Source organism: Lynx canadensis, chromosome C1 (assembly GCF_007474595.2).
Source record: "Lynx canadensis isolate LIC74 chromosome C1, mLynCan4.pri.v2, whole genome shotgun sequence".
NCBI lineage: Eukaryota > Metazoa > Chordata > Mammalia > Carnivora > Felidae > Lynx > Lynx canadensis.
Window position 1 is genome coordinate 70,755,335 of NC_044310.1, and position 27,107 is coordinate 70,782,441.

Consider the following 27,107-nt stretch of genomic DNA (forward strand, 5'->3'; position numbering starts at 1 on the left):
TGGCTGCCAGTGTATATAAAATAATTACCCTTGTGAAATAGAAATTTATGAAAATTCAGAGAGGTAGATGTTAAGGACTGACAAAAGTAGAAGTTTATATAGTATGGCACGTGTTAAAGGGATAAGCTTTCATACAGGCTCCAAATTTAGTTCTCCTTTGAATATGCACTGGTTCATGAAAAATGGTTTAGAAAACCTGAAATGGAAAAGAAAAGAGTGGATTAGGGGAAAGGACCAAAACACAATAGTTTTTTCTGAAAAGTAATACATCTTCTATTACTTTGAGGGCATTCATTTGCATGTTAGCTTATACAGTGCTTTCAATTAAACCAAGCCTTTTAGGAAGCAGACATATCACAGGATTTCAAGGGAAAAAATGAGAAATAGATCTCTGTGGTATATAAAATAGAATTTTCTCTTAATTTTCACAACCACTCTGAAGTACAAATCACCCATGGTTTATAAAAAACAGACTTATAGATTAACTTGCCAAGATCACTGCCAAATATACTCTATATCCTAATTTTTAAAAGTTAACATAAAAATCTCTTAAATTTAGAAAAATCTGAATATCCCTAGAAAATAAGCAATAGCATTGAGGAGAGCAGTTTGATAAATTCTACTAAGGCAGAAGATGCAATCCCACTTCTATTTACGTAGAGGCCACTTTTAGGCAAACAGGCTTGAGCCATGGAATGTAAAAAGTGCCCACACTGGATACACACAGGCCCATCAGGCGATCCACATTAAAATATCCTTAGGCCCTAACTAACCAATGGGCTACTTACAACTAGGCACAGTTACCAAAAGGAAGATTCCATACATCACCATACCGCCTCATGTTCTCCCTTTAAAAACAGCCCCTACCTGCTTCCTCACTGCAGAAAGCCTCTCCTTTGCTGTCCTGCCCAAAGCTCCCCCTAAGGTGTATTCCATTCCCACTGCCTCATGGCACAAGCCTTTCTGCTGTCCTGCCTTCCCGGTCCCTTACGGTGTATGCAATAAATTTCTATCTCCTTTGTTCTGTTTTGGGTAAATTCTTTCACCTCCCTCACCATCAACTTCCACCCGATCACTGCCTCACATGTGGGGGCCCCATTCAACTGGACAGACACCCCACTTAACATTTACCTAGATAAACCTATAAAGTGAAACATACATGGATGTTGACTATCGTGGTGTTTTAAGAGGGAAGAACTAGGAATAGCCTAAATGTAACTCGGCTGGGGAATGGATAAACAAACCGAGGTTTATACACACGTTGAATACTAGAGATAGAGAGCAGGTAAAACAATCTACAAGGATCAACACAAATCTCAAACATAATAGTTGGTCCTTAAAAAACAGTAACTATGTTTTAAAACTACAAAACACAAGAAACGTAGTAAAAAGTAAAAACATGGGTATACCCACTTCAGAGTAAGTTACCTATACAGAAAGGTAGAAAAAGTGTCTTTTATTTCTTTTTGAAAATTAGTAACGGGGCGCCTGGGTGGCTCAGTCGGTTAAGCCTCCGACTTCAGCTCAGGTCACGATCTCGCGGTCCGTGAGTTCGAGCCCCGCGTCGGGCTCTGGGCTTATGGCCCAGAGTCTGGAGCCTGCTTCCGATTCTGTGTCTCCCTCTCTCTCTGCCCCTTCCCCGTTCATGCTCTGTCTCTCTCTCTGTCTCAAAAATAAATAAACGTTAAAAAAAAATTAAAAAAAAAAAAGAAAATTAGTAAGGTAAACTATTTAATTCAGGATGGTAGATACATGGGTCTCTATACTTATTTGGAAATTTCTATTGTCTTAGAACGAGAATGTTCAAGAGGCTTAAACAGAATGGTGAAAAAAATGTTTAAGCTCAGTTAACATTTGAATTACTAGATCAGTAGAAAAACTAGAAAAAACTAGATCAGTAGAAAACAGTAGCAAATAGGCTGAGGTCTGTTTGGCAAGGGCTCAAGAGAAAGCACTCTTGAGCTCCATGTGGAAAGTTTGTTCCCAGTTAGCAAGTGTTATTAAATTTTAAATGTCATTCCTTACTGAATCATCTTACTTCTAGAAATTTATCTTAAAGAAAACAGGTAAACTATACATAGGACTACCAAGATATTTGCCTCAGTGTAGCAATATTTAATGTTTAAGCTGTATTAATGATGTATAATACAGCCACTAAAAATTTCATTTACAAAGAATTTTTAATGAAATAAAGTTCAAGGTTTTTTTTTTAATTTTTATTTTTGAGAGAGAGAGAGCACGAGAGGGGGAGGGGCAGAGACAGAGAGAGAGACATAGAATCTGAAACAGGTTCCAGGCTCTAAGCTGTCAGCACAGAGTGGGGCTCAAACTCACAAGCCGTGAGATCATGATCTGAGCCGCCGAAGTCAGATGCTTAACCAACCGAGCCACCCAGGCATCCATAAAGGTTTTTTAAAAGCAGAATAAAAACTGTACATACTCACTGTCTGTAAACCAGCATATAAATTTTTTTCCCTCTTAAAAGGAAATCTAGATTAATAATGATTGTCTCTAGGTCCGCTGATCATGGTCTTTGTATTTTCCTTGTATTCTAACCTACTGCTAAGTTATCTATGCTGTCTTTCTTTAAACTATATATTTTTAAAAGATGTAAATATAAAGACTCAAATATAGAATCTATGTATCCCGGCCATTCAGTGTGGGCCCAGGACGACCAACATCTGTATAACCTGGGCATCTGTAAGAAATGCTTCAGCCCTATGCCTGGGTGGCTCAGTTGGTTGGGCATCCAACGTCATGGTTCATGAATTCAAGCCCTGTGTCAGGCTCTATGCAGACGGCTCAGAGCCTGGAGCCTACTTTGGATTCTGTCTCCCTCTCTCTCTGTCCTCCCTCACTTGTGTGCAGTTACTCTCAAAAACAAATATTAATAAGAAAAAAAAAAAAATCCTTCAGCCCTTAGAATTCAGACCTACTGAATTTGAATTTGCATTTTAACAAGGTAATTTGCAGATACATTCAAGTTTGAGAAGAAATACTTTTACATCCAAACATCCTTTTCTTGGCCCAAGGTGTTTAAAATCATATCCATAAACCTGTTTTATTAAACTGCCAGGATTAGTAGCTGTTATTTTACTTTGAAATCTGTGTTCTTATCCTAGCTATATTATAATTTTGAGCAAGTCATTTAAACACTTATCTGCAGACTCCTACAAAATGAAACTGTTAACAGCCAGGTAAGAAGCCACATTTCTTAACAGTATTTTATATCAAATGAAAATAAACCACTTTATAAAGTGAATACAATGGGGAACAAAGGTTTAAAAAGAATCTTTAATAAGCCATAAAAATATGAAATACCCAAAAACTGCCATGAAGAATTAATATTGCTGAAGCAAAGAACTATTAACTATTAAATACGAACATGTTAGGCTGTTAAAAAAAGCTACTTCCTTATGGAAAACCTGTTACTCAAAGGTGGTTTCTGGTGTTTCAAAATCTTTACCAATCATTGTATTTACTGGAAACATGCTGACTTCCTGGATACTCCCAAATCCACAAAGCTTAATTAGGGAGGGCACCAACTATGTAACATGGTATTTTAAGAAGCTGGCTTCCTGCACTTTGAGGAGTTAGAATGTTTGTAAAGGGTGTGTGCCATAGTCTTTTTTTTTTTTAAACACTATTAGTTTGGTTGCTTCTCATAGGTCAATATGAGTACACCCTCTGACTTAAGTACTGTGAATTTATAAAAGGTAGCAGCACCCTTGGATTACATATTAAATTATCCACAGCATGTTTTTTTGGTCAAATCTCTCTTGGATTAACATTATACAATTTTGCACACGCTGACACTTGAAATGGAAGCTACAGATTAACATATGGATACATGCTTTAAACCAACCCATCCTGAAACCTGAAATCAAATCCACTGCCTGCCACCATGAACTCTCATACACTTCATTTCTCTCTTGTTGTATCTTTACCTAAGAATAAAGAGTAAAACCTGTTATCCCCCACTACAAATGTCCACATCATGTCAGTCTATTCAACTATATCCTGAATTTCTCTTGCATTCCCAATTCCCAATTAATTCTCTGCTATGCTGTGCTACGGCTGGTTTCTATTAGAGAAATGGCATCAGAATCCAAATCAATTGGTAGTACACGTATTCAAAGTTGTCCCCATAAACACTGCAGTTTAAAAAAAAAAAAAAACCCTAAATATTAAAGAAACTTACCAAAGATTCATTTTACTACAAAAAGGAACAGACTTTCTGGGGTCTGAAGGGATTTGTACTTGAAGATACTCCAGTCAGCAGGGGATCGTGTTGAGCATTCTGCAGACAGAATTGTTTCAAATCTGCAGCTGCCTGGGAAACCTGTACAAGACAAAAGGAGGGGGTAGTGGGAGGAGGTGAGAATGTTTTCAGGAAGGTTTTCTCAAATCTTTGAAATACCTGCAATAAACACTTCTCTTAACTCAAAAGAAGACATATAAAGAGTCACACTGAGCTCATCATACTCAAAACACTGCACATACAGTGGACTAGTTTATAGTATGCTTTCTTTTGCTTGCTTATTAAAAGCATCAAATGATTTAGTACATCTGCAAAGAAAAACCCATCTGGGTAGTTTATTAATAAACTTCAGAGGTACTCAACCTTCAGGTTACTCAACATCTTGTTTTTTACTAAAAGCAGTACACAAGATGCAAACAAAAGGTGTTAACTGTCTTGAAAGCATATATATTACTGAGAAAATGAACATCATGTTCTAAATCTGAACCACTCAGTTCATTGTTTTGGCATTATGTACCATCTGCTGTTTCATGTTACAAAACTGGACAGTTCAGTGTCATGTAACTGAAAAGCCGATAGCAAACACTGAATTATTTTAGCCACTTCACCAAGCAGCCTGCCTTTAAGCAGCAGTGTATTTGCTTAAATGTGATTTAATTTTCATATATGTATGCAATGCCACTCAAACAGCACTTAAGGAATTAGGTATCACTTAAACACCTATGATTTGTATACATTCTGATTAGGTGATGTAGAATACCAGAACAGTGAACTGAACGGTTCAGATGTAGAACATGAATAAAAGATGCTCCAAATGAATACAAGATCCTAAGTCTTGAGGTTTAGGAAGATGGGAAAAACAATCATTTTATTTTCAGTTTTAACTATCCCCAAGAAGGGTGAGAGCAGGTGTCCAGTTCAGTTGGGCATTTGAAAGGGAGGTGAAAGCATCACAAATACTCTAAGAAATCCTGCAGATTACTGCTGTAACCCAGACATTTACCTGGTAAAAGGATACATCATCCCAAAATGAATCTCAAGCGTTGAAATGTTTGTACATTATACAGCATTTTATCCACTTATACAACAGTTTATCCACAGGTTAGCAACTGTGTAAAATAATGTGTAAATACCTGTTAGCAAGTGCTACAAGTGGCCACCCTGCTTACCCACCAAGAGAAGGTGTAGCTAAAGTGGGGAATGCAAGGTATCATTTTACACAATCTTAAAACTTGGTTTCATTCACATTAACTAGCAGTAAGGATAAAGTATCTGACAACTTTCTGCCTAAAGTGTAGGCAGGCTTCCAACTTAATTAATTCCCTTTCACAAACTTCTCAAGCACCACTATGTGCCAAATATACTTCTAGGCACTGAGAATACATAAGAATAGCCAGGTTCCTGTTATGGAGGTGACAGTTCAGGAGAAAATACAGACAAGGAGCTATTCAGAAAGAGTGGTTAGATCTTGACCTAAGGAAAAGTGTCTCTGAGGAGGTGACATTTAAACTGACATCTCAATGACGAGATCCAGCCAAGTAACTATCAGTGAGAAACAACCATCAGCGAGAATTCCAAGCAGTGGGTGAACTGAGACAAAGGCTCTAAACTCAAACAAGCTGCTAGCCCCTAAAGCACAGTAATAGTCACCATCCAGGAGATTGAAACCTTATAATCCTGGCATAATTATTAGTGCCCTCTTTCACTCTCCAAAGTGCCCTGGTTGGCAATACAATGCATGGTCACCCTACATATGGTATAGTTTGTCAAGCATTTGTGAAAATTTCTATCAACTGTGGTTAAACATAAAGGTTTAACAGTAAACTCGTGCTAGTTTAAAATAGCACCAAAAAAAAGCATCTAGCACAGAGTCATGGATAAAATAGGTGCACAAAATAAAATCGAACCAACCACACTTTACAACAGAGTTAAAGAAAAGTTCATTTGAAGTCCCAAGGTGGAACGCCCTCCCCTCCTTGCTACATCCCTAGTAGGAGATGAAATAACTCTAAAACCAAAGCCACCTGTGGTGACTTTAATGCTCCAGAACAGAAGCCTCCTGAAGAATTAGGTCCAAGAGGCAGGCATCACTTGGAAGAGTCACTGGAGTAGCTGGGGTTTTCATAGTAAAACCCTCAGAGTACTTTAATCTGAGGCCTTCATCTCATTTTCTTTCGAGACAAGGAACTAAGTACCCCCAATGAACACTTACTACTTTCAGCCAGCTTTTTTTTTTTTTTTTTTTGCATCCCAGTCCCATTTTTTTTTCTTTCCTGGGCCACTCTAACCTGTGATAAAGGCGCACATGTGTGATAATGTAATGGTTGGTTAAGAAACATAGGATTTCAAGTTTCAGAGTTAAATCCAACCGAGACTGACCATAAATCACTGAGATGAGTTAAGAAGCTGGAGATGAGAGAAATGGATTCCAAACAGCAATGTAGTCTACAGCACTTAAAGGACAGGGAGGGGAATCCCACACCAAACTGATGGGAATTTCCCTTCCCTCCTGAGGTGACCACAACTGAGTAAGCTAGGTCCCTGACATTTCTATTTAAGGAAGTAGGTAAATGGGAGGCTATCTTACTCCATAAAACATTTCAGGGAGAAGTAAACACTTAGCCAGATGAGTACACAATCAAGTCATCTTGAAAACTGGCTGCTTCTTTCAACAGAGGGCATGATTTATATTCTTGTTTCTTTTTTTAATTACAAGAAGTGTTTCACTTGTAAGATGACCTGCATCAGAAAGAAGCCAATCCACTTAGGATTTTAAAAATCTGGAGAAACTTGGAACAGCACTTGAATGTCAGGTTGTCCTGCCAACACACACAAAGGTTTCTCCCCGCAAGGTAAATGCCCCAAGACAAGGTCAGTATTAACTAGACGGCAAAACAAGTAAGAATGGTCCACTCTGATCACTAAGGTATGCAAACCAATAGATATTTCCAAGGTCAGACACAGTAAACTGCCAACTAAGTATGAAATGCACGCTTTGTATGAGGTTGTACAGAACACACCAGAGGTTGTACAGAACACTCGAGGGGAACCTTAGGCACCGGGGACGTTTCGAAAACAAACATGCTTCTTTAACTTACAGTTTGCGTTTGCAAAAATTCGTTTTCAAGTAAGTGTTCGGTGGATAAGAGGAGTTGGCAAGGAGTGGGTTTGGGAACGTTCCGACATGCAAATAGGTTCTGTTCTGAATTAAAAGCCAGGTAAAACTCTGTCCAGTGAAAATAAAGGGTGGAGTCTGGTAAACTAAGGACTAGAAGGGTGCGGACGGCGCTCGGAGGAGCAGCTGTTGCCCAAGCCAGCCGCGGAGTCACGGCGGAGGGAGGGAGAGAGAAGGGCCACCGGAATGCGGAAAGCCGTGGTTCAGCCCCGGGGCCAGCCTGCCTTGGAAAGCCCTGGCGCGGAAAGGCGCACTAACCGACCCCCGAACAACAGCGCCGATCCGCGCCGCTACTTCTCTAAAGCTGGCCCTCCCGGATCGGGTCGTCGCCGCCGAGCGCGCGTCCTCCCCAGAAGAAACAGGAGCGGGACAAAAGTGCCGCTCGCCCCAGCCACCTCGGCCGCCCGATCCCATCCGCCGCCGCCGCCGCCGCCGCCCTCCCCTCCCCTCCCCTCCCCCTCGTCCGCCCGCCCGCCCCCGCACACCTTCACGCGGTTGAGCCCGGCTTCCAGCCGGAGCTGTTGAACCACTTTCTTCATAGCGGCGACGCTGGAGGAACCCGACATGGCGCTCGCGAGAGCCGGGCAGATTCGTCGTTGCGGGAATCGGTCCGGTAGAGGGTCCGCGGGGTCTGACGGCGGGGCAGCGCGGCGGGGGGCGGGGCTCCGAACTTTGTCTCTTAAGTTTCCGGTTCTTTGCCCAGCGGCTCCACCCGCGGCGCGCATGCGTGTCCTCCACGGCTCTCAGTTCCAGCTCCTCTCCCCACGCAGGAGCAGAGCCGGAGGGAGGGGAAGAAGGGAGTGAGAAGGGGAGGAGCGCGGTTTGGGCAGAGGAGCAGCGGGACGCCAGCGAGACCCGTCGCCCATCTTCCTCTCCCGAGAGGCCGACTTAGGAGAGGTAAAGAAAAAGCTCCTCATTAGCCGCCAACACTCGAGGGGAACCTGAAAAGGACTGGTTAGGAAAGGCGGGTGCTTGAAAGAGTTTATAAAAGGCCTGCTGGACAGGTGACAAAGAGGTTCCAGTTCTCCTGACGGCCTTGGCAGCAGAGGTTGTGGGAAGAGAAGGGCCCAGCCGAGGAGTAGGAGCCTGAAGTAACCGGCGCGAGTTACGGACACCCCGTCTCCTTAGAGACGCGTCTCTAAAACGCTACCCGAGTTTGTGGCGCGGCCGGTCTTCAGCCAGTTTCCGGCCATCAGACCCCCCTGAGGCCCAAAGCTCTCTTTAGAGCTCGGAGGTCGCCGTAACTGACCGAGGGAAGCGGGGCGGCGGGGAGCAGGGGTGCTGGCTCGCTAGGGGAAAGCGCGTCTTCTCAGGATTTGGCTTCTCTCGCTTCTTATCTCTTGGTTTTCTCGAAGAGGTGGTGAAGAAGCCAGAGTACTTGCAGAAGATTACACCCGTCTCATCTTGTTATCCACTTCACTTGGGGAATTAACGCTTATTATACCTTAAAAAATAAAACAACTTCTTGTGCTTCCGGAAAGTTTGTTTTGTATTTCAGTGGTAGCTTATTACCTGCTGCTTGAAATTGACCTTCAGAGGAGTTGCTGGAGAGAGAAACAGTAGTATCTAATCAAGCAAAATAGGCTCAGCCAATGAATGTCTCACCCATGGAAACTTATTTGTTATGTCACAGCGCTTAGGATAAGTGTTTCCTCCTATTCAACGATTAAAGTACATCAAGGAATACACTACTGTTTTCTTTCTATAAACGTGAATAATTTAATCACTGAGACATTTCAGATTTTTTGTGTAGTGAGAAAATCCACATATAATTTGCTCTAATTGACAAATAAAACATTATTTACTAAACAGTTTAAATCACTTTACAAAAATGTACAGGGTGCTTTAGTAGTTTATTTAATTCATACAATAGATGTAATAACTAGGGTTAAAAACCAAGGTTTAAATTCTGGCTCTACCACTTACCTTTGTATTCTCCACCACCACCCCTCCCCACCCCCTCCTGCAAGCCAAAGCCATTTAAACTTTGCTGAGCCACTGTTTCCCCATTTCATAATGAAGTAATAAATCTATCCAGAATTTTTTAAATTTAAGTGAAGTATAATTGACACACAATGTTACATTAGTTTTAGGTGTAGAACAGTGATTTCACAACTCTATTCATAATGCTATGCTCACCACAAGTGTGGCTGCTGTCACCATACAATGCTATCACAGTACCGTTGACTCTATTCCTCGCTGTACCTTTTAGCCCAGAGACTTATTCATTCCATAGGTGGAATCTTGTACCTACTACTACCCTTCATCCATTGTGCCCATCCCCCCACCCTCCTTCCCTCTGGCAACGGTAAGTTCTCTGTATATGGGTCTCTTTCCGGTTTTGTTTGTTCCTTCATTTATTTTTTCGATTTCACGTATAAGTGAAATCATATTGTATTTGTCACTCTTTGATTTATTTCACATAGCATAATATTCTTTAGGCCCATCCGTGTTGCAAAGGGCAAGGTCTCATTCTTTTTTAGAGAGGAGTAATATTACATTACTGAATGATATTCTGCATGTTCTTTTTTTTATAACTTTTTAGTGTTATTTATTTTTGAGAGAGAGAGAGAGAGATGGAGTGTGAGCAGAGGAGGGACAGAGACAGAGAGAGGGGGAGACACAGAATCCGAAGCAGGCTCCAGGCTCTGAGCGGTTAGCACAGAGCCTGGCGCGGGGCTCAAACTCACAAACCGTGAGATAATGACCTGAGCCGAAGTTGGATGCTTAACTGACTGAGCCACTCAGGTGCCCCTACATATTCTTTATACATTCATCCATTGATGAATACTTGGGTTGCTTCCATACCTTGGCTGTTGTAAATATTGCTGCAGTAAACATAGAGGTGCATATATCTTTTCAAATTAGTGTTTTCATTTTCTGCAGCTAAATATCAGGTAGCAGAATTACTAGATGGTATAGTGTTCCTATTTTTAATTTTTGAAGAACCTGCATACTGTTTTCCACAATGCCTGCACCAATTTACATTCCCACCAACAGTGCAGAAGAGTTCCTTTTTCTTCACTTCCTTGCCAACACTTTTATTTCTTGTGTTTTTGAAACTAGCCATTCTGAGGGGTGTGAAGTGATCTCCTTGTGGTTTTGATTTGCATTTCCTTGGTGATTATTGATTTTGAGGATCTTTTTATATGTCTGTTGGCCATCTGTGTGTTGTCTTTAAAAAAATGCGAGTTCAGGTCCTCTGCCCATTTTTTAATCAGATTGTTTTTTGGTTATTGAAGTATGATTAACATACAATGTTATATTAGTTTCAGGTGTATAACATAATGATTCAACAGCTTTATACATTACTCAGTGCTCATCACAATCAGCATACTCACCATCTCTCACCAAACAATATTATCACAATATTATTGGCTGTATTCTTATGCTGTACTTTTTGTTTCCATGACTTATTTTATCACTGGAAGTTTGTACCTCTTAATTCCCTTTATTTCACTCATCTCCCTACTGTCCTCTGGCAACCATCAGTTTGTTCTTTGTATTTAAGGGTCTGGTGTTTTGCTCATTCATTTGTTTTTTAGGTTCCACATGTAAGTGAAATCATATGGTGATTGTCTCTCTCTGTCTGACTTATTTCACTTAGCCTAATACCTTCTAGTTCCATTCATGTTGTTGCAAAGGGCAAGACTACATTCTTCTTTATGGCTGAGTAGTATTCAATTGTTTATATAAACCACCTCTTCTTTATCCATTCATCTGTCAATGAACAGTTGGGTTGCTTCCATATCTTGGCTATTATAAAATAATACTGCAATAAACATAGGGGTGCATATATTTTTTGAATTCATGTTTTTGTTTTCTTTGAGCAAATACCCAGTAGTGGAATTACTGAATCATATGGTATTTCTGTTTTTAATTTTTGAGGAACCTGCATAGTGCTTTCCACAGTGGTTGCACCAACTTACATTCCTACCAACAGTGAATGAGGGATTCTTTTTCTCCACATCCTTGCCAACACTTGTTCGTGTCTTTTTGATTCTAGCCATTTATATATGTGTAAGGTAATAAATATCTCATTGTGGTTTTGATTTGCATTTCCCTGATGATTAGTGATGTTGAGCATCTTTTCATGTGTCTGTTGGACATCTATATGTCTTTTTTGGAAAAATGTCTATTCAGATCATCTGCCCGTTTTTTAATTTGATTATTTGTGGGTTTGGTGTAAAGTTGTAGGAGTTCTTTATATATTTTGCATATTAACTCCTTGTCAGATATGTCAATTACAAAAAAAAAAAAAAAAAGAGAAATCTTCTCCCATATAGTAGGTTGTCTTTTCATTTTGTTGATGGTTCTAATGCTGTGCAAAAGTTTTTTATTTTGGTGTAGTCTTAATAGTTGTGGTTTTTTTAATAATTTTTTAAAAAAGTTTATTTATTAAATTTAAGAGAGAGAGAGTAAGCATGAGCAGCGGAGGGGCAGAGAAGAGGGAAAGAGAGAATCCCAGGCAGCCTCTGCACTGTCAGCACAGAGCCCTGATGTGGGGTTCGAACTCTCAAAACCTCAAGATTATGACCTGAGCCAAAATCAAGAGTCAAGATGCTTAAGCAACTGAGCTACCCAGGTGCCCCAGAGCTTTTTGATTACCAACTGAATTTTGTTACTAGTAATTAGCCTGTTCAGATTATTTATTTCTTTCTGATTCAATCTTGGAAGATTGTATGTTTTTCTATGAATTTATTCTAGGTTGTCCAATTTGTTGGCATATAATTTCTCATAGCAGCCTCTTATAATTTGTTGTATTTTTGTAATGAAGCTTGTTATTTCTCTTTCATTTCTGATTTTATTGAGGCCTCTCCCTTTTTTTCTTGATGAATCTGGCTACAGGTTTATTAATTTTGTGTATCTTTTCGGAGGACTCACTATTAGTTTCATTGATTTTTTTTTTCTTCTGTTTCATTTATTTCTGTTCTGATAGGATTTCCTTTCTTCTCTGGTTCCTTTAGGTGTAAGGTTAGATTGTTTGAGATTTTTCTTGTTTCTCAAGGCAGACCTATATCATTATAAACTTCCCTCTTAGAACTACTTTTGATACATCCCCAAAATTTTGAACCATGGTGTTTCCATTTTTATTTATCTCTTGGTTTTGATTTCCTATTTGATTTATGACTTATTGGTTGTTTAGTAACATGTTTTCAAATCTCCACATTTGTATTTTTTCCTTTTTTTTTTTGTAATGATTTCTAGTTTCATATTCTTGTGTTCAGAAAAGATGCTTGATTTTATTTCAGTCTTCTTAAATTTATTGAGACTTGTTTAGTGGCCTAACATGATCAATCCTAGAGAATGTTCCATATGCACTTGAAAAGAATGTATATTCTGCTGTTTGGGGATGGACTGTTCTGTATATATCTGTTAAGTTTATATGGTCTAATGCATAATTCAAAGCCAGTCTCTGTGTTGATTTTCTGTCTGGATGATCTATCCATTGATGTAAGTGCGGTGTTGTTAAAGTTCCCTACTATGATCATATAACTGTCAATTTCTGCCTTTATGTCTGTTCATATTCTTTTATATATATTGGTACTCCTATATTAGGTGCACAGATATTTACAATTGTTATATACTTTTGTTGTATTAATCACTTTATCATTACATAATGCCCTTCTTTGTCTCTTGTTACAGTCCTTGTTTAAAGTCTATTTTGTCTGATATAAGTATTTCTACCCTAGCTTTTTTTTTCCCACTTCATTTGTGTGAATATCTTTTTCTTTCCCTTTACTTTCAGTTTGTGTCTTTAGGTATGAAGTGAGTTTCTTGTAGGCAGCATTTGGAGGGTTTTTTTTTTTTTCTTTTTTCTTTTTTTTTTTTATATGCGTTTTGTCACCCTGTGTCTTACCTGGAGCATTTAGTCCACTTACATTTGAAGTAATTATTGATAGGTATGTACTTACTATAATTTTCTTCATTGTTTTCTGGTTGTTTTTATTGTTCTCTATTCCTTTCTTCTTCTCTTGATCTCTTCCCTTGTGATGACTTTCTTTAATGTTCTCCTTTGTCTTTATATTTGTGTATCTGTTACAGGCTTTTGGTTTGTGGTTATGAAATTCATGTACAACATCCTAAGTATATAGCAGTCTATGATAAGTTGATGGCTGCTTAAGCTTGAACACATTTTAGAAGCATGACATTTTTACTCTTTCCCCCTTCACGTTTTATGTATATGATATCACATTTTTCACCTTTTTATTTTGTGACTTCCTTAACTTTTTTTTTTACATATAATTGATTTTACCACTTTTGATGTTTAACCTTCATACTAGCTTTGTAAGTGAATGATTGACTACCTTTACTATATGTTTGCTTTTATTAGTGAAATTATATCCTTTTATAATTTTCTTCTAGTTATGGCCTTTTCCACTTAAAGAAGTCCCTTTAACTTTTCTTGTAAGGTTAGTGGTGATGAACTCCTTTAATTTTTTTTTTTTTTTTTTTTCTTTCAACGTTTATTTATTTTTGGGACAGAGAGAGACAGAGCATGAATGGGGGAGGGGCAGAGAGAGAGGGAGACACAGAATCGGAAACAGGCTCCAGCCTCTGAGCCATCAGCCCAGAGCCCGACGCGGGGCTCGAACTCACGGACCGCGAGATCGTGACCTGGCTGAAGTCAGACGTTTAACCGACTGCGCCACCCAGGCGCCCCTAACTCCTTTAATTTTTGTTTGGGAGACTCTATCTTTCCTTCAATTGTGAATGATAACCTGGCCAGATATAGTATTTTTGGTTGTATTTTTTTTTTTTTTTCCTTTTAGTGCTTTGAATATATCATGCCACTCCCTCTGGCCTGCATAGTTTCTGCTGAAAAATCAGGTGATAGATAGCCTTATGGGGTTTTCCTTGTATGTAACTAGTTGTTTTTCTCTTGTTATATTTGAAAGTCTCAATCTTTAGTTTTTGATGTTTTAATTATTAGGGGTTTGATGTGGACCTTTTTGGGTTTATCTTATTTGGGATTCTCTCTCTGCTTCCTGGGCCTACTTCTCTGTTTTCTTACCCAGGTCGAGGAAGTTTTCAGCTATTATTTATTCAAATAAATTTTCTGCCCCTTTCTCTTCTCTTTCTGGGATTACTACACTGCAAATGTTCGTATGTTTGATATTGTCCCAGAATTCTCTTAAGATTTCCTCATTTTTAAGAATTCTATTCTCTTGTGGCGCCTGGGTGGCTCAGTCAGTTACCAGGCTGATCACGGCTCAGGTCACGATCTTGCGGTTCCTGAGTTCAAGCCCTGCGTGGGCTCTGTGCTGACTTCTCCGAGCCTGGAACTTGCTTCAGATTCTGTAACTCTCTCTGCCCCTCTCCTGCCTGCTCGCTTGCTTGCTTTCTCTCTCTCTCTGCCCCTCCCCCACTTGTGCTCTGTCTCTTAAAAATAAATAAACATTAAAAAAAAATTTTTTTTAACTCTTTATGAAATAGGTTTCTTATCTTCATTTCATTTAGTTCTTTCTGTGGTTTTGTTTTCATTTAAACAAATATTCCTATCATTGAAACCATATTCCTCTGTCTTCTCATGTTGTTTCATTTTCTGTGTATGTTTCTATGAATTAGGTGAAACAGCAATCTATCCCAGTCTTGAAAGAATGGTGTTGTATAGGAACCATCCATGTGTAGACTGCATGTGCCTGGTGACTTTGGCTGGCTGGCTGGAGCTGGAGTGGGCACAGACTGGGAGTTTTGTAGCATGCTGCATCGGGGCCACCCCAGTGGGATGCCTAGAGCTGAAGTAGGCCAGGCTGGCAGTACCCTGGATTCTCAACACCAGGTCATCAAGTGTCAGAAATTTTTAAGCTTGATTTTTAGTTCTGCTGCTTACTCCAAAATGATTTTTGGAGTAATGCAGAGAAAGTACGATAGGTCGTTCTCTTTAAAGTACAGACCAGATCAAAGATGACAGGTGATATATCTACGAGCACTTACTCCCTCTCAAACCCATAATTGACTAATGATAATCTATTTTTGAGAATTCTGAATCTTGAGTTCTCCCAGTTCTAATTTTTAAGGTCTCATCTTTATATGCAATGCCATTTTATTGTCCAGGATTTAGTCTTCAGCATTGATCCAGTCAGAAATGACAAAATGGAGGTATCATTCAAAATATGGCTTCTTTGCTATACCTTTAGAAGGGATAATGTAATGGGGCAGTTTACCTGAGGACAATATTAAAGCAGGTCTTGGTTAATGACTTGAGTTTGCTTAATTAAAAATTTGTTCTGAATGAAAATGTCAAGTTTTTTTTTAATGTTAATTTATTTTGAGAGAGAATGTGCACATGTGCACAGGCCCGTGCTGTCAGTGCAGAGCCCATCTTGGGTTCCATCTCATGAACCGTGAGATCATGACCTGAGCCAAAATCAAGAGTCAGAAGCTTAACCAACTGAGCCACCCAGGCACCCCAAAAATGACAAGCTTTTAATGCATGCACAGAAATTAACAATCCCAGCCTCCCAGTTTTCACATCAGTAGCAATTTGCATGCCCATGGACTGTAATTCTTATAGGTTATTACAAATAATTTTTATATAATAAAGACATTACCATATATGTATCTGAGTTGTGTTTAGGTTCATAATATAGGCTGATATTAGTACAATGGCAGAAAGAGCCTTTGGGTAGGTATAGAAATGGAAATATCTAAATAGTTAAAAAAAATACTAATGTAATTAAAATAATGTTTGAGATGGTTAAAATAACAAAACATTTTAAGTTTTAATTATTGTAAGAAATTTGCATAGGAAGTAATATGTGAAACTAACTTGATTTAAAAGATGTTATGTCCCAGGATATAATTTTTTAATTTTGATACCATTAGAATAATTAGTGGTCTCTGATATGATTTCATAGAGCTGTAATCAATACCAAATAACAGAAATTTTAAATTTTGTTGCACTTACTGTTTTAATATAAATCAAGATTGTACAGTGCTTTGAAATCTTGAAAAGGCTTCTGTTCTGGTATTGGTATCACATCGCTTACTTAAGGATTGTCCTACTTTGATAATTCCTGTTTAGAGTAATTCAGCTACCTTACTTTTCAATTTTTATTATATAATTTAAATGTTATTGTGGATTCTTGTAAACTGTTTTAAATCCTCTGAGAACAATACAAGAAACAACACAAACATAGCTTAAAGTACTTAAAAACTGGCATTTTCATCTGGAATAATTATTCATGTTATATTTGAGATATCCAAGCCCAGGAAGAAATGTTTATGGTAAAACAGTTTTCATCATTCTATAGCCATTTGCACAAATTTAGTCTCTATACTTCCAGAAACATATTTCTACTTTATATAAAATACCATATATATTTAACTTTAATTTTCAACCTTGAGAAAATTAATTGTTTAGAATAGTAAAATATGCCCTGGTCACAAGTCTTTTATAATGTAATTTAACAATTTATTTAGTTGTATTGAAAAAAAAATATATATATATATGTATGTATGTATACATATATAGATGTGTATATACATATATATATATATATATATACACACACACAGACTTACTAGTAATAGGTCTTTTTAAATTATGAGATTGTGTACATTCCTAAGTTTTCATTTTCAGTGTATTTTAAAGCCTTTTGTGTTTTTCTTTTCATTTTTTGAATGAATCAGAGACCAGAATTGAGTGGAATGCTATCTTAAACAAGTCAAAAATCTGTTATAACCTTTACATATACTACTTAAATGAAGAAAGGTAAAACACCCCACAAAATTCCAACTGATAATCACCCTATTCAGACACTGGTGAATATGTCCCTCAGTCCAAGCCGACCTTCTTCATCAGAGGTAAGAAAATCCTGTAAACTAAAATATAAGAAAATATAAGAAAAGCTTGCTTAATATTGTTTTTGAAAAGTTCTGAGAAAGCAAAATATGGATTATATAAAGTGTTAGATATTAACTCCACTGTGTATCCCATTGTCTGATTACAATTATTTTATCCCAGTTCTTTTATCTGTAGTTCATTTCCTCTAAGTGCTCTGATTTTATTGGGTTCCCAGTGCATTGATCCTATCACCTGTTTTTTGTTTTTGTTTGTCTGTTTGTCTTATTCATCAACTTTTGATGCCCTCCGCAATTTAAATACCATAGAACGATCTGGATTACTCTCTTTCTGATACTTTTGACTCCTTGGCCCTCTCTCATTTCATTATACTGCTTGGCAAAACAAAAACCCTGGTTAATCTAATTCTTCACTTATGCTATACCTATGCCTACAGTGGAATGTGGCTGGAGAAAAATATACCAACATGAACATTGTTCTCACTTTAAATTCAGGACCATGAATCTCAACTGGAACCTTTTGCTGGTAGGCAGACTGTCTTCCACTCACTCATTTACTTTTCCACTGTTCTAGACAACTATTTCATACCTTCTCAAACCCCCAGTACCTTCTCTCCATTTTCTCTCTAAACCAGCTCCAATCAAGTTTTCACTCCACTACTGCACCAAAATTGCTCTTGTTAAATTCACCTCTACATTACTAAATCTGTTGTTTAATTCTTATCCTGCATATTTTTGGTCTGTGTGCAGCAGTTGACACTGTTGATCACTCGTATTTAACATAATTAATTCACTTGGCTTCTAGCATACACATCTTGGTTTTCCTCCTGCTTTCCTTGTTGTTCATTTTCAGTCTTCTTTGCTGGGTTTTCTTCTTCTTCCTGATCACTTAATAGTGGAGAATTTCAGGGGCCAGCTCTTTGTTTCTTCTCCATCTGCACTCATTCCTTGGTGGTCTCATTCTGTATAATAGCTTTAAATACCAACTTTATTTCCCAAATTTCCCAAATTTATATCCTCAATCTAGTCTTCTTTCCCAAACTGCAGATTCATATTTTCAGCTTCCATCCCTCATGGATGGCCAATACACATCTTAAAATTAGCATATCTCAAACTGAACTATGGATCTTTTCTCCCTCCCCTAAACATGTTCTCCCCATGACATTCTCCATCTCAGGTGATAGCAAATCCATCCTTTGAGTATCTGTGGCCACATGCCTTAGAGTCATTTTTGTTTGTTTGTTTCTCAAACTTCACTTCCAATGGACTAACTATAGCTTCAAATTATATAAAAATCTGACCATTTCCCATCACTTCTGCTAGTACATTGGAATGAGCCACCATCATCTCACACTTTATTCAGATAGCATCATAACAGGTTCCATTTTCTTGTCCCTTACAGCCTGTTGTATTAACCCTTTAATAGTTATTGAATATAGTAAACTTTGGAAGTAGAACATTGTATGTGTCCTATTGAAAGGCAAAATGAAATACAGGGCACCATTTATAAAGTATTCTTGCCCCCAGCTGACTAATTTGTGTCAGAAGACTATACACAGTTAACTGTTTACAAGAGGGAAGTCTTTGTTTCAAAAACGCTTGTTGAACAAGGTTGGCTGGGAAGAAGGTAGAGTAGGAGGACCCTAAGCCTGCTTCATCCAAGGATACAACTAGATAACACATCATAGTAAATAACCAAGAAAACTACCTAAGAAAGACTGGAAGAACAAATTCTACAACTAAGGTAGGGAAGAGGCCACATCGAAGGAGGTAGGAAGGGCAAAGACAGGGTCTAGGAGCAAAAGGGACTATGGCCATCTTTGGTGGAGAAGGAGAGGTGTAGAAAAAGGCAGAAAACAGACTTTCACACTGGGGCACCTACAAACAGGGAGGATGAATCCCCATAATATTTGCCTTTGAAAATGAGAGGGGCCAAATTTCTTGAGTTCTTACAACCAAAGGGACTTAAAGCCTGGAATTTTAAAAAATCAGTGTACTCTACTCTGGAAGAGTATAGAGGGCTGTAGAAAGCCCCACCCATAAAGAGCACAACAAACAGTCCATGAAGACACAGGGTAGAACCAGCTGTTTGAGACATGTCAGGGGAAGTGGGAGGGTGAGTGATTTGTCATCACAGAGTGTGACCCAGAGACACAGGGATTGCTGAGAGATGCCTCCAGGAAAAGGAGCAGACAGGCACCATTTCCCTTCCCTGTTCCCCCTCCTCTGGAATAAATACTGGCCACCTGTGGGAACCAGGGTGGTGCCTACACTCGTTACCTAACTTGCTTGCACTGAGTCCTGCCCCCTCATGCTTTGGCAGATCAGCCCTTCCCAGTCACACCTACCTCAGTCCCCACATTGCACATTCCTCCCCCAGAAGACTGGTGCAAACCCTGCCAACACCAAATCTGCTGACACATACATTTGGCAGGGCCTTATTTCTGGGAGCAGGAGGGGCAGATCCCATTTCACAAGCTGACTACTACACACCATGTTAAAATGTATGCCACTCCTGCTGAGGACCACAATAGGCAAAGAGAGCCTCTGCAGACAACTGGACTGAAGGAAATAAGATGCTAAGACTCAACAGCAGAGCACATGCAATGCACATAGGAAACATTCCCTGAAACACTAGGCCCTGAGGAACAGGGGACACTGTACTGCAAGGTACTATAGGACCTCTTCTTCATAAGACTGTTATTGTTAAGAGCAAGAGAAGTAGCTGACTTTCCTAATACAGAGAAATGGACACAGAAAGTCGGACAAATAGGGAGGCAGAGATATCTCCCAAATGAAAGAACAGGACCAAGCCACCAAAAGAGACCAAAGCAAAACAGTTAAAAATAATATGCCTGATAGAGAATGTAAAGTAATGATCATAAAGATACTTACCAAACTTGAGAAAAGATTGAAGACATCAGTGAGACCCTTGACAAAGAGATTAAAAAAAGAGAGAGAGAGACAGATAAAGAACACAGTAAATGAAATTGAAAATATATTTGATGGAATAAATACCAGGCTAGATGAAGCAGAGGAACAAATTAGTGACCTGGAAGACAAGTAATGAAAAGTAACCAAGCTGAGCAAAGGAGAGGAAAGAAAATTATGCAAATTGAGAATAGTGCAAGGGAACTCAGTGACTCCATCAAGCATAATAGTCATAAGGGATCTCAGAAGAAGAAGAAGAGGTTAGGGGGCAAAAAATTTACTTGAAGAAATAATAACTGAAAACTTCCCTATTCTGAAGAGGATAATAGATGTCCAGATCCAGGAGGCACAGAGAGCTTTCCAAATATTCAACCCAAGGAGTTCCACATGAAGACACATAGTAATTAAAATGGCAAAAAGTAGTGATAAAGAAAAAAGTTTTTAAGCAACAAGAGGGAAAAAAAAGACTGTTAAATACAAAGGAAACCCCATAAGGCCATCAGTGAATTTTTCAGCAGAAACTTTGCAGGCCAGAAGGGAGTGGCATGATATATTCAAAGTGGTGAAAGGAAAAATCTACAACCAAGAATATTCTATCCAGCAAGGCTATAATTCAGAATAAAAGGAGAGAGAAAGAGTTTCTCAGACAAAAACTAAAGGAGTTCATGAATACTAAACCAGCTCTACAAGAAATATTAAAGGGGACTCTTTGAGTGGAAAGGGAAGACCATAAGTGAGAGTATGGAAAGTAGAAAGCAGAAAAGCAGTAAAAATAAATATTTCTGTTTTATAATATTGATATCATAAATATCAAAGGACTCATAAAATAAAAAGATGTAAAGTATGATACCATATACCTAAAATGGGGTGAGGGGATAAACAATGGGTTTAGACTTAAACTGATCATCAACTTGATATACACTGCTATATGCAGAAGATGTTATATACAAAACTAATAATAACCACAAATCAAAAACCAGTAATACATATGCAAAGAATAAAGAGAAAGGAATCCAGTCTATCACTAAAGAATGCCAACACACTATAAAAGAGAACAAGAGAAGGATCAAAGAAAATCTGTAGAAATAACCATAAAACAAATAACAATGGAAATAAATACATACCTATAAATAATTACTTTGAATGTAAATGGACTAAATGCTCTTATCAAAAGACATACAGTGACAGAGTGGATAAATTAACAAGACCCATCAATATGCTGCCTACAAGAGACCCATTTCAGACCAAAAGACACCTGCAGCTTGAAAGTGAGGGGCTGGAGAAATATTTATCATGAAAATGGATGTCAAAAGTAACCTGGGATAACAATACTTACATTGGACAAAATAAGACTTTAAAACAACTGTAACAAGACAAGAAAGGACACTATATAATAATATTTATGTACCCAACTTAGCACAGAAATACATAAAACAGTTAATAACAAGCATAAAGGAAATAATTGATAATAATACAATAATGGGGCACTTTAACACCCCACTTAAATCAACAGACAAATCATCCAAATAGAAAATCAACAAAGGTATAGTGGTTTTGAATAACATACTGGACCAGATGGATTTAACATATATTCAGAACATTCTATCCTAAAACAGTACACATTCTTTTCAAGTGCACACAGAACACTCTCCAGATAGATTAGGTCACAAAAGAAGTCTCAACAAATTTTAAAAAATCAAAGTCCTACTGTGCATCTTTTTTGACCACAATGCTCTAAAACTGGAAAACCACAGGAAAAAAATCTGTAAAGAGCACAAATACATTGAGGTTAAAATAGCGTGCTGCTAAACAATGAGTGGATCAACCAAGAAATTAAAGAAGGCAAAAATTACCTGGAAACAAATGAAAATTGAAAAGACAATAGTCCAAAATCTTTTCCTCAAGTGTGGTCCTAAGAGGGAAGTTTATAGGAATACGGGTCTACCTCAAGAAGCAAGAAAAATCTCAACCTTACACCTAAACAAGCTAGAAAAAGAACAAAACCCAAACTCCGCAAAAGCAAGGAAATAATAAAGATTAGAGCAGAAATAAATGATTTAAGCAGCCGTTGCCACAACCATGATGTTGAAACAAAAGAAGCAGAATTAGCAGCAGCAGCCACCACTGCAGCAGCCTCTGCTGCCAGAGCGGAAAGAGACTGGAGATGAGGAGCATGGAAGTCCCATTGGACCACCCAGCCTTCTGGGCCTTACTCCCATGGCCACTGGAAAGCCTGGTGACTCTAAGTCAGCTCTTCACAGAGGTCTTCCAGGGTCAAGGGGATGAATGATTCAACCACTGCTGAGTCTCCCACCTCCTTCCTGGGGCAGAGGCCCAGTCTGGGGAGGCCTAGGCCCCAGGTGTGGCCCATGTAGTTGTGGTTGGTGGAGGGCCAATACTGAACCTTTTTCCTGGACCAAGCCATGGAGGTCCTTTCAGGGGAGGCTTTCACAAAGAGCAGAGAAGTCCTCGAAGGCTCAAAAGTTGGTCTCTTATCAAAAATACCTACCCACCCAAGTATTGCCCCCAAGTTATGGAAGACAAATCCTACCACCCTGTCTGCTGACATTTTGCCAAAAAGGGCCACTGTCGATATGAGGACCTCTGTGCCTTCTGCCATCCAGGTGTCGATGGACCTCCTCTGTGAGACTGTGCCTTCCCATTGAGGCTGAAGGGAGCCCTCTGTAACCTAACAGCCATATATTTCCTTGTGGCCCTATGATGGCTACTGTGAGGCTGTTCCACCCACTGCCCTCAGACAGTGACACCCACCCCCATCTGTGACCTTCCCATTTGGGGTCCAGAGTTGTGTTTCATCACTGGTGCCCAGTGTGTGGTCTTTTGTCTGATTCAGCCTCTAGAGACTTGTCTTCAGGACCCCATCTTTGCTCACTTCAACTGCCTCCTAGATCCTCTTCCCCCTCACTAACTCACTGCTGAACAGGAAACCTCTTTGGTGCAGTTTCTTGTGCATCTGTCCACCCAGCCCCCGGTACTGCCCTCAATTCTTGAGAGCCCTGGAGCAGTTTCATACCATTGCCTTCCAGCTGCTTGAGTCCTTTTTATGTGACAACCCTTACCCCCAAAGTTGCCAGTTGCTCTGTGAAACGCACCAGGTTGACCTGGGGTCAAGTATGGATGACTGGTGCAGTTACTCCCTGAAAGGCCACTCTCCCTGCTTTTGGATTTTGTAGTTTCTGTATCAGTAGCATGATCCCCACTGCTCTGGTCTGGTCTGACCACAGTGCTTTGTGAAACTGTTCATCCCTTTGTATGTAGCCTCTCTCTGCCCGTGGCTTTGTGGCTTCCCAACACTAGACTTAAGTTTTTCTGCCAAAATGAGTGAGACTTCATGCCCTCTAGACTTTCCGTACCTCCCAATGTGGGAGAATTGTGAAACTTTGTGCAAGACAGCCTCCCTGGTCTCCCCATTCTGGGGGTGGTTTTTCTGGGTTTGACACAAGCCCATGAGACATCTTCTAAAGCTTCTGAGGGGTTATCCTCTCCTCTCCAGCCCACTTTAGTTAGACTATGTCATTGTGAGGCCACCAGCCCTTTCATCTGAATTCTGTGAATCTCCACCCAGCCTACCTTTGGGTAGAACCTGGACAGTACCGTCACCCTCATCTAACTTTCTTCCCTCCATCCCTGGCACTGGTTGTTTTCTGTGAAAATGGCAGTGCACAGGCTCAGTTTTGAACTGGCCCTGAGGAAATGGATCAGGGATTGTGCGGGCAGGAAGGAAGGATGAGAGCCATTGGAGAACAGAGAATGATTTTTTTTTTCTTTTTAACATTTTTTTTTAATATTAGTAATAAACGCAGTGAACACAAGCAAAAAAAAATGATATAGAACAAAAATAAATAGATCAATGAAACCAGGAGCTTTTTCTTTGAAAAGATCAACAAAATTAATAAACCTCTAACAAGACTCATTAAAAAGGAGAGGACCCAAGTCAACAACATCACTAATGAAAAAGGAGAAATAGCAACCAACACCACAGAAGTACAAACAATTGTAACAGAATATTATGGAAGCCTGTACACCCAACAAATTGGATAAATTAAATTAATAAATTTCTAAAAACATATAACCTACCAAAACTAAAGCAGGAAAAAATAGAAAATTTGGCCAGACCAATTACCAGCAATGAAAGCAAATCAATAATCAAAAAACTCCCAAAAAACAAAGTCCAGGACTAGATGGCTTCACCAGCAAATTCTACCAAACATTTAAACAGTTAATACCTATTCTTCTCAAACTATTCCAAAAAATACAAGAAGGAATACTTCTAAATTCATTCTATGAAGCCAATATTACCTTGATATCAAAAGGAAATAGATACCAGAAAAAAAGAACTGTAGGCCAGTATATCTCATGAATATAGATGCAAAAATCCTCAACAAAATGTTAGCAAACCAAATCCAACAATACATTAAAAAAATCATACACCATAATCAAGTGGGATTTATTCCTGACATGAAAGGGTGATTCAATATTCACAAAACAGTAAACATGATACATCAATAAGAGAAAGGATAAAAACCATATCATTTCAATAGATGCAAAAAAAAAAAAATCTGAAAAAGTACAAGATCCATTCATGACAAAAACTGTCTGCAAAGTGGGTCTAGAGGGAACATACTTCAACATAATGAAGACCTTATATGAAAAACCCATAGCCAACATCGTACTCAATGGTGAAAAACTGAGAGCGTTTCCCCTAAGGTCAGGAACAAGATAAGGATATCCACTCTCATCACTTCTATTCAACATAGTACTGGAAGTCCTAGCCACAATAACTAGACAACATAAATAAAAGGCATCCAAATTGGTAAGGAAGAAGCATAATTTTCACTATTTGCAAATGACATATATAGAAAACCCTAAAGACTCCATCAAAAAAAACTACTAGAAGTCATAAATGAATTCAAGCAAAGTCACAGGATACAAAATAAATGTATAGAAATCTGTTCCATTCCTACACACTAATAATGAAGCAGCAGAAAGTGAAATTAAGAAAACAATCCCATATACAACTGTACCAAAAACACTCCGATATCTAGGAATAAACTTAAGCAAAGAGGTGAAAGACCTGTACTGTGAGAATCACAAAACACTGATAAAAGAAATTCAGGAAGACACAAAGACATCCCATGCTCATGGATTAGAAGAGCAAATATTGTTAAAATGTCCAAACTACCCAAAGCAATCTACAGGTTTAATGCGGTCCCCATAAAAATACAAATAACAATTTTTTATAAGCCCCTTTCAAATTTTTTTTTATGTTTATTTATTTTGACAGTGCGTGCGAGCGAGCAGGAGGGAGGGGCAAATAGAGGAGAGAGGATCCCAAGCAGTCTCTGCGCCACCAGTGCAGAGCCCAACACAGGGTTCAAACTCACAGATTGTGAGATCATGACCTGAGCCAAAACCAAGAGTCGGATGCACAATCAACTGAGGCACCTAGGTGCCCCACCCATAGCATTTTTCACAGAACTAGGACAAACAATCCTAAAATTTGTATGGAACCACAAAAGACCTCAAATAGCCAAAGCAATCTTGAGAAACAAAAACAAAACTGGAGGAATCACAATTCCAGATTTCAAGTCATATTATAAAGAAGTAGCAATTAAAACAGTATAATACTGACATAAAAATAGACACATAGATCAGTGGAATAGAACAGGAAAGCCAGAAGTCCATTATTATATGGTTAATCTTCAACAAAGAAGAAATGAATATTCAATGGGAAAAAAAAATCTTCAACAAATGGTGTTGGGAGAACTGGACAGCCACATGCAAAAGAATGAACCTGGACCACTTTCTTTCACCACATAAAAAATAAACTCAAAATGGATTAAAGGCCTAAATGTGAGACCTGACCTGAAACCATAAAAATCCTAGAAGAGAACCTAGGCAGTAATTTCTCTGACATTGGCCATAGCAATATTTTTCTAGATATGTCTCCTCAGGCAAGGGAAACAAAAATGAACTATTGGGACTACATCAAAATAAAAAGCTTCTGCACAGTGAAGGAAACAATTCAACAAAACTAAAAGGCAACCTATGGAATGGGAAAAGATATTTGCAGATGACATCTGGTAAAGGGTTAATATCCAAAATATATAAAGAACTGATATGACTCGATACCCCCCAAACAAATGATCTAATAAAAAATGGGCAGAAGACATCCAAATGGTCACCAGAGGCATGAAAAGATGCTCAACATCACTCATCATCAGTTATATACAAGTCAAAACTGCAATGAGGTATTACCTGATGCCTGTCAGAATGGCTAAAATCGAAAACACAAGAAACAGCAAGTGTTGGAGAGGATGTGGAGAAGAAAACTTCTTGCAGTGCTAGTGGGAATGTAAATAGGTGCAGTCACTGTGCAGAACATTATGAAGATTCCTCAAAAAAATTAAAAATAAAATTATCCTTCAATCCAGTAATCTCACTACTGGGTATTTATCCAAAGAATACAAAAACACTAATTCAAAAGGATACATGCACCCCTGTGTTTATTACAGCATCATTTACAATAGTCAAATTATGGAAGCAGCTCAGGTGATTGGATAAAGGAGTGATTTTACATATATAAAAAAAGTGATTATATGTGTGTGTATGTACACACACATATACAATGAGATATTATATAGCCATTAAAAAGAATGAAATCTTTCTATTTGCAACACTATGCATAGAGCTAGATAGTATAATGCTTAGCACAATAGGTCAAAGACAAATACCATGTGATCCTATTTGTATGTGGAATTTAATGAAACAAATGAACAAAGGAAAAAAAGAAACCAAGAAACAGACTCTTAGCTATAGAAAACAAAAACTATAGAAACAAGGGGTGGAATGAGGAAAATAGGAGATGGAGATTACAGGATACACTTTTCATGATAAAAAAAAAGATTAAAA

The 27,107-nt window shown here is 38.6% G+C and overlaps 2 protein-coding genes and 1 pseudogene across 2 annotated transcripts in view; 2 read left to right on the forward strand and 1 right to left on the reverse strand.

The window, feature by feature from the left end:
- Nucleotides 1–24: 24 nt before the first annotated feature.
- On the reverse strand, nucleotides 25–8,110 carry GNG5 (G protein subunit gamma 5). The gene is made up of 3 exons (XM_030324004.2): nucleotides 7,922–8,110; nucleotides 4,202–4,342; nucleotides 25–196 (listed from the first exon to the last, which is right to left on the reverse strand). The coding sequence occupies exons 1-2, from the start codon at nucleotides 8,000–8,002 to the stop codon at nucleotides 4,217–4,219; spliced, it is 207 nt and encodes a 68-aa protein (XP_030179864.1). The 5' UTR covers nucleotides 8,003–8,110; the 3' UTR covers nucleotides 25–196; nucleotides 4,202–4,216.
- The window catches only part of SPATA1 (spermatogenesis associated 1), a 57,039-nt gene continuing 38,038 nt past the window's right edge, over nucleotides 8,107–27,107 (forward strand). The window contains exons 1-2 of the mRNA XM_032594330.1: nucleotides 8,107–8,333; nucleotides 17,073–17,246. Of these exons, the coding sequence (XP_032450221.1) occupies nucleotides 17,145–17,246 (102 nt within the window). The 5' untranslated portion in view covers nucleotides 8,107–8,333; nucleotides 17,073–17,144. The remainder of the gene's footprint in view (nucleotides 8,334–17,072; nucleotides 17,247–27,107) is intronic.
- LOC115520051 lies at nucleotides 22,257–22,846 on the forward strand (annotated as a pseudogene).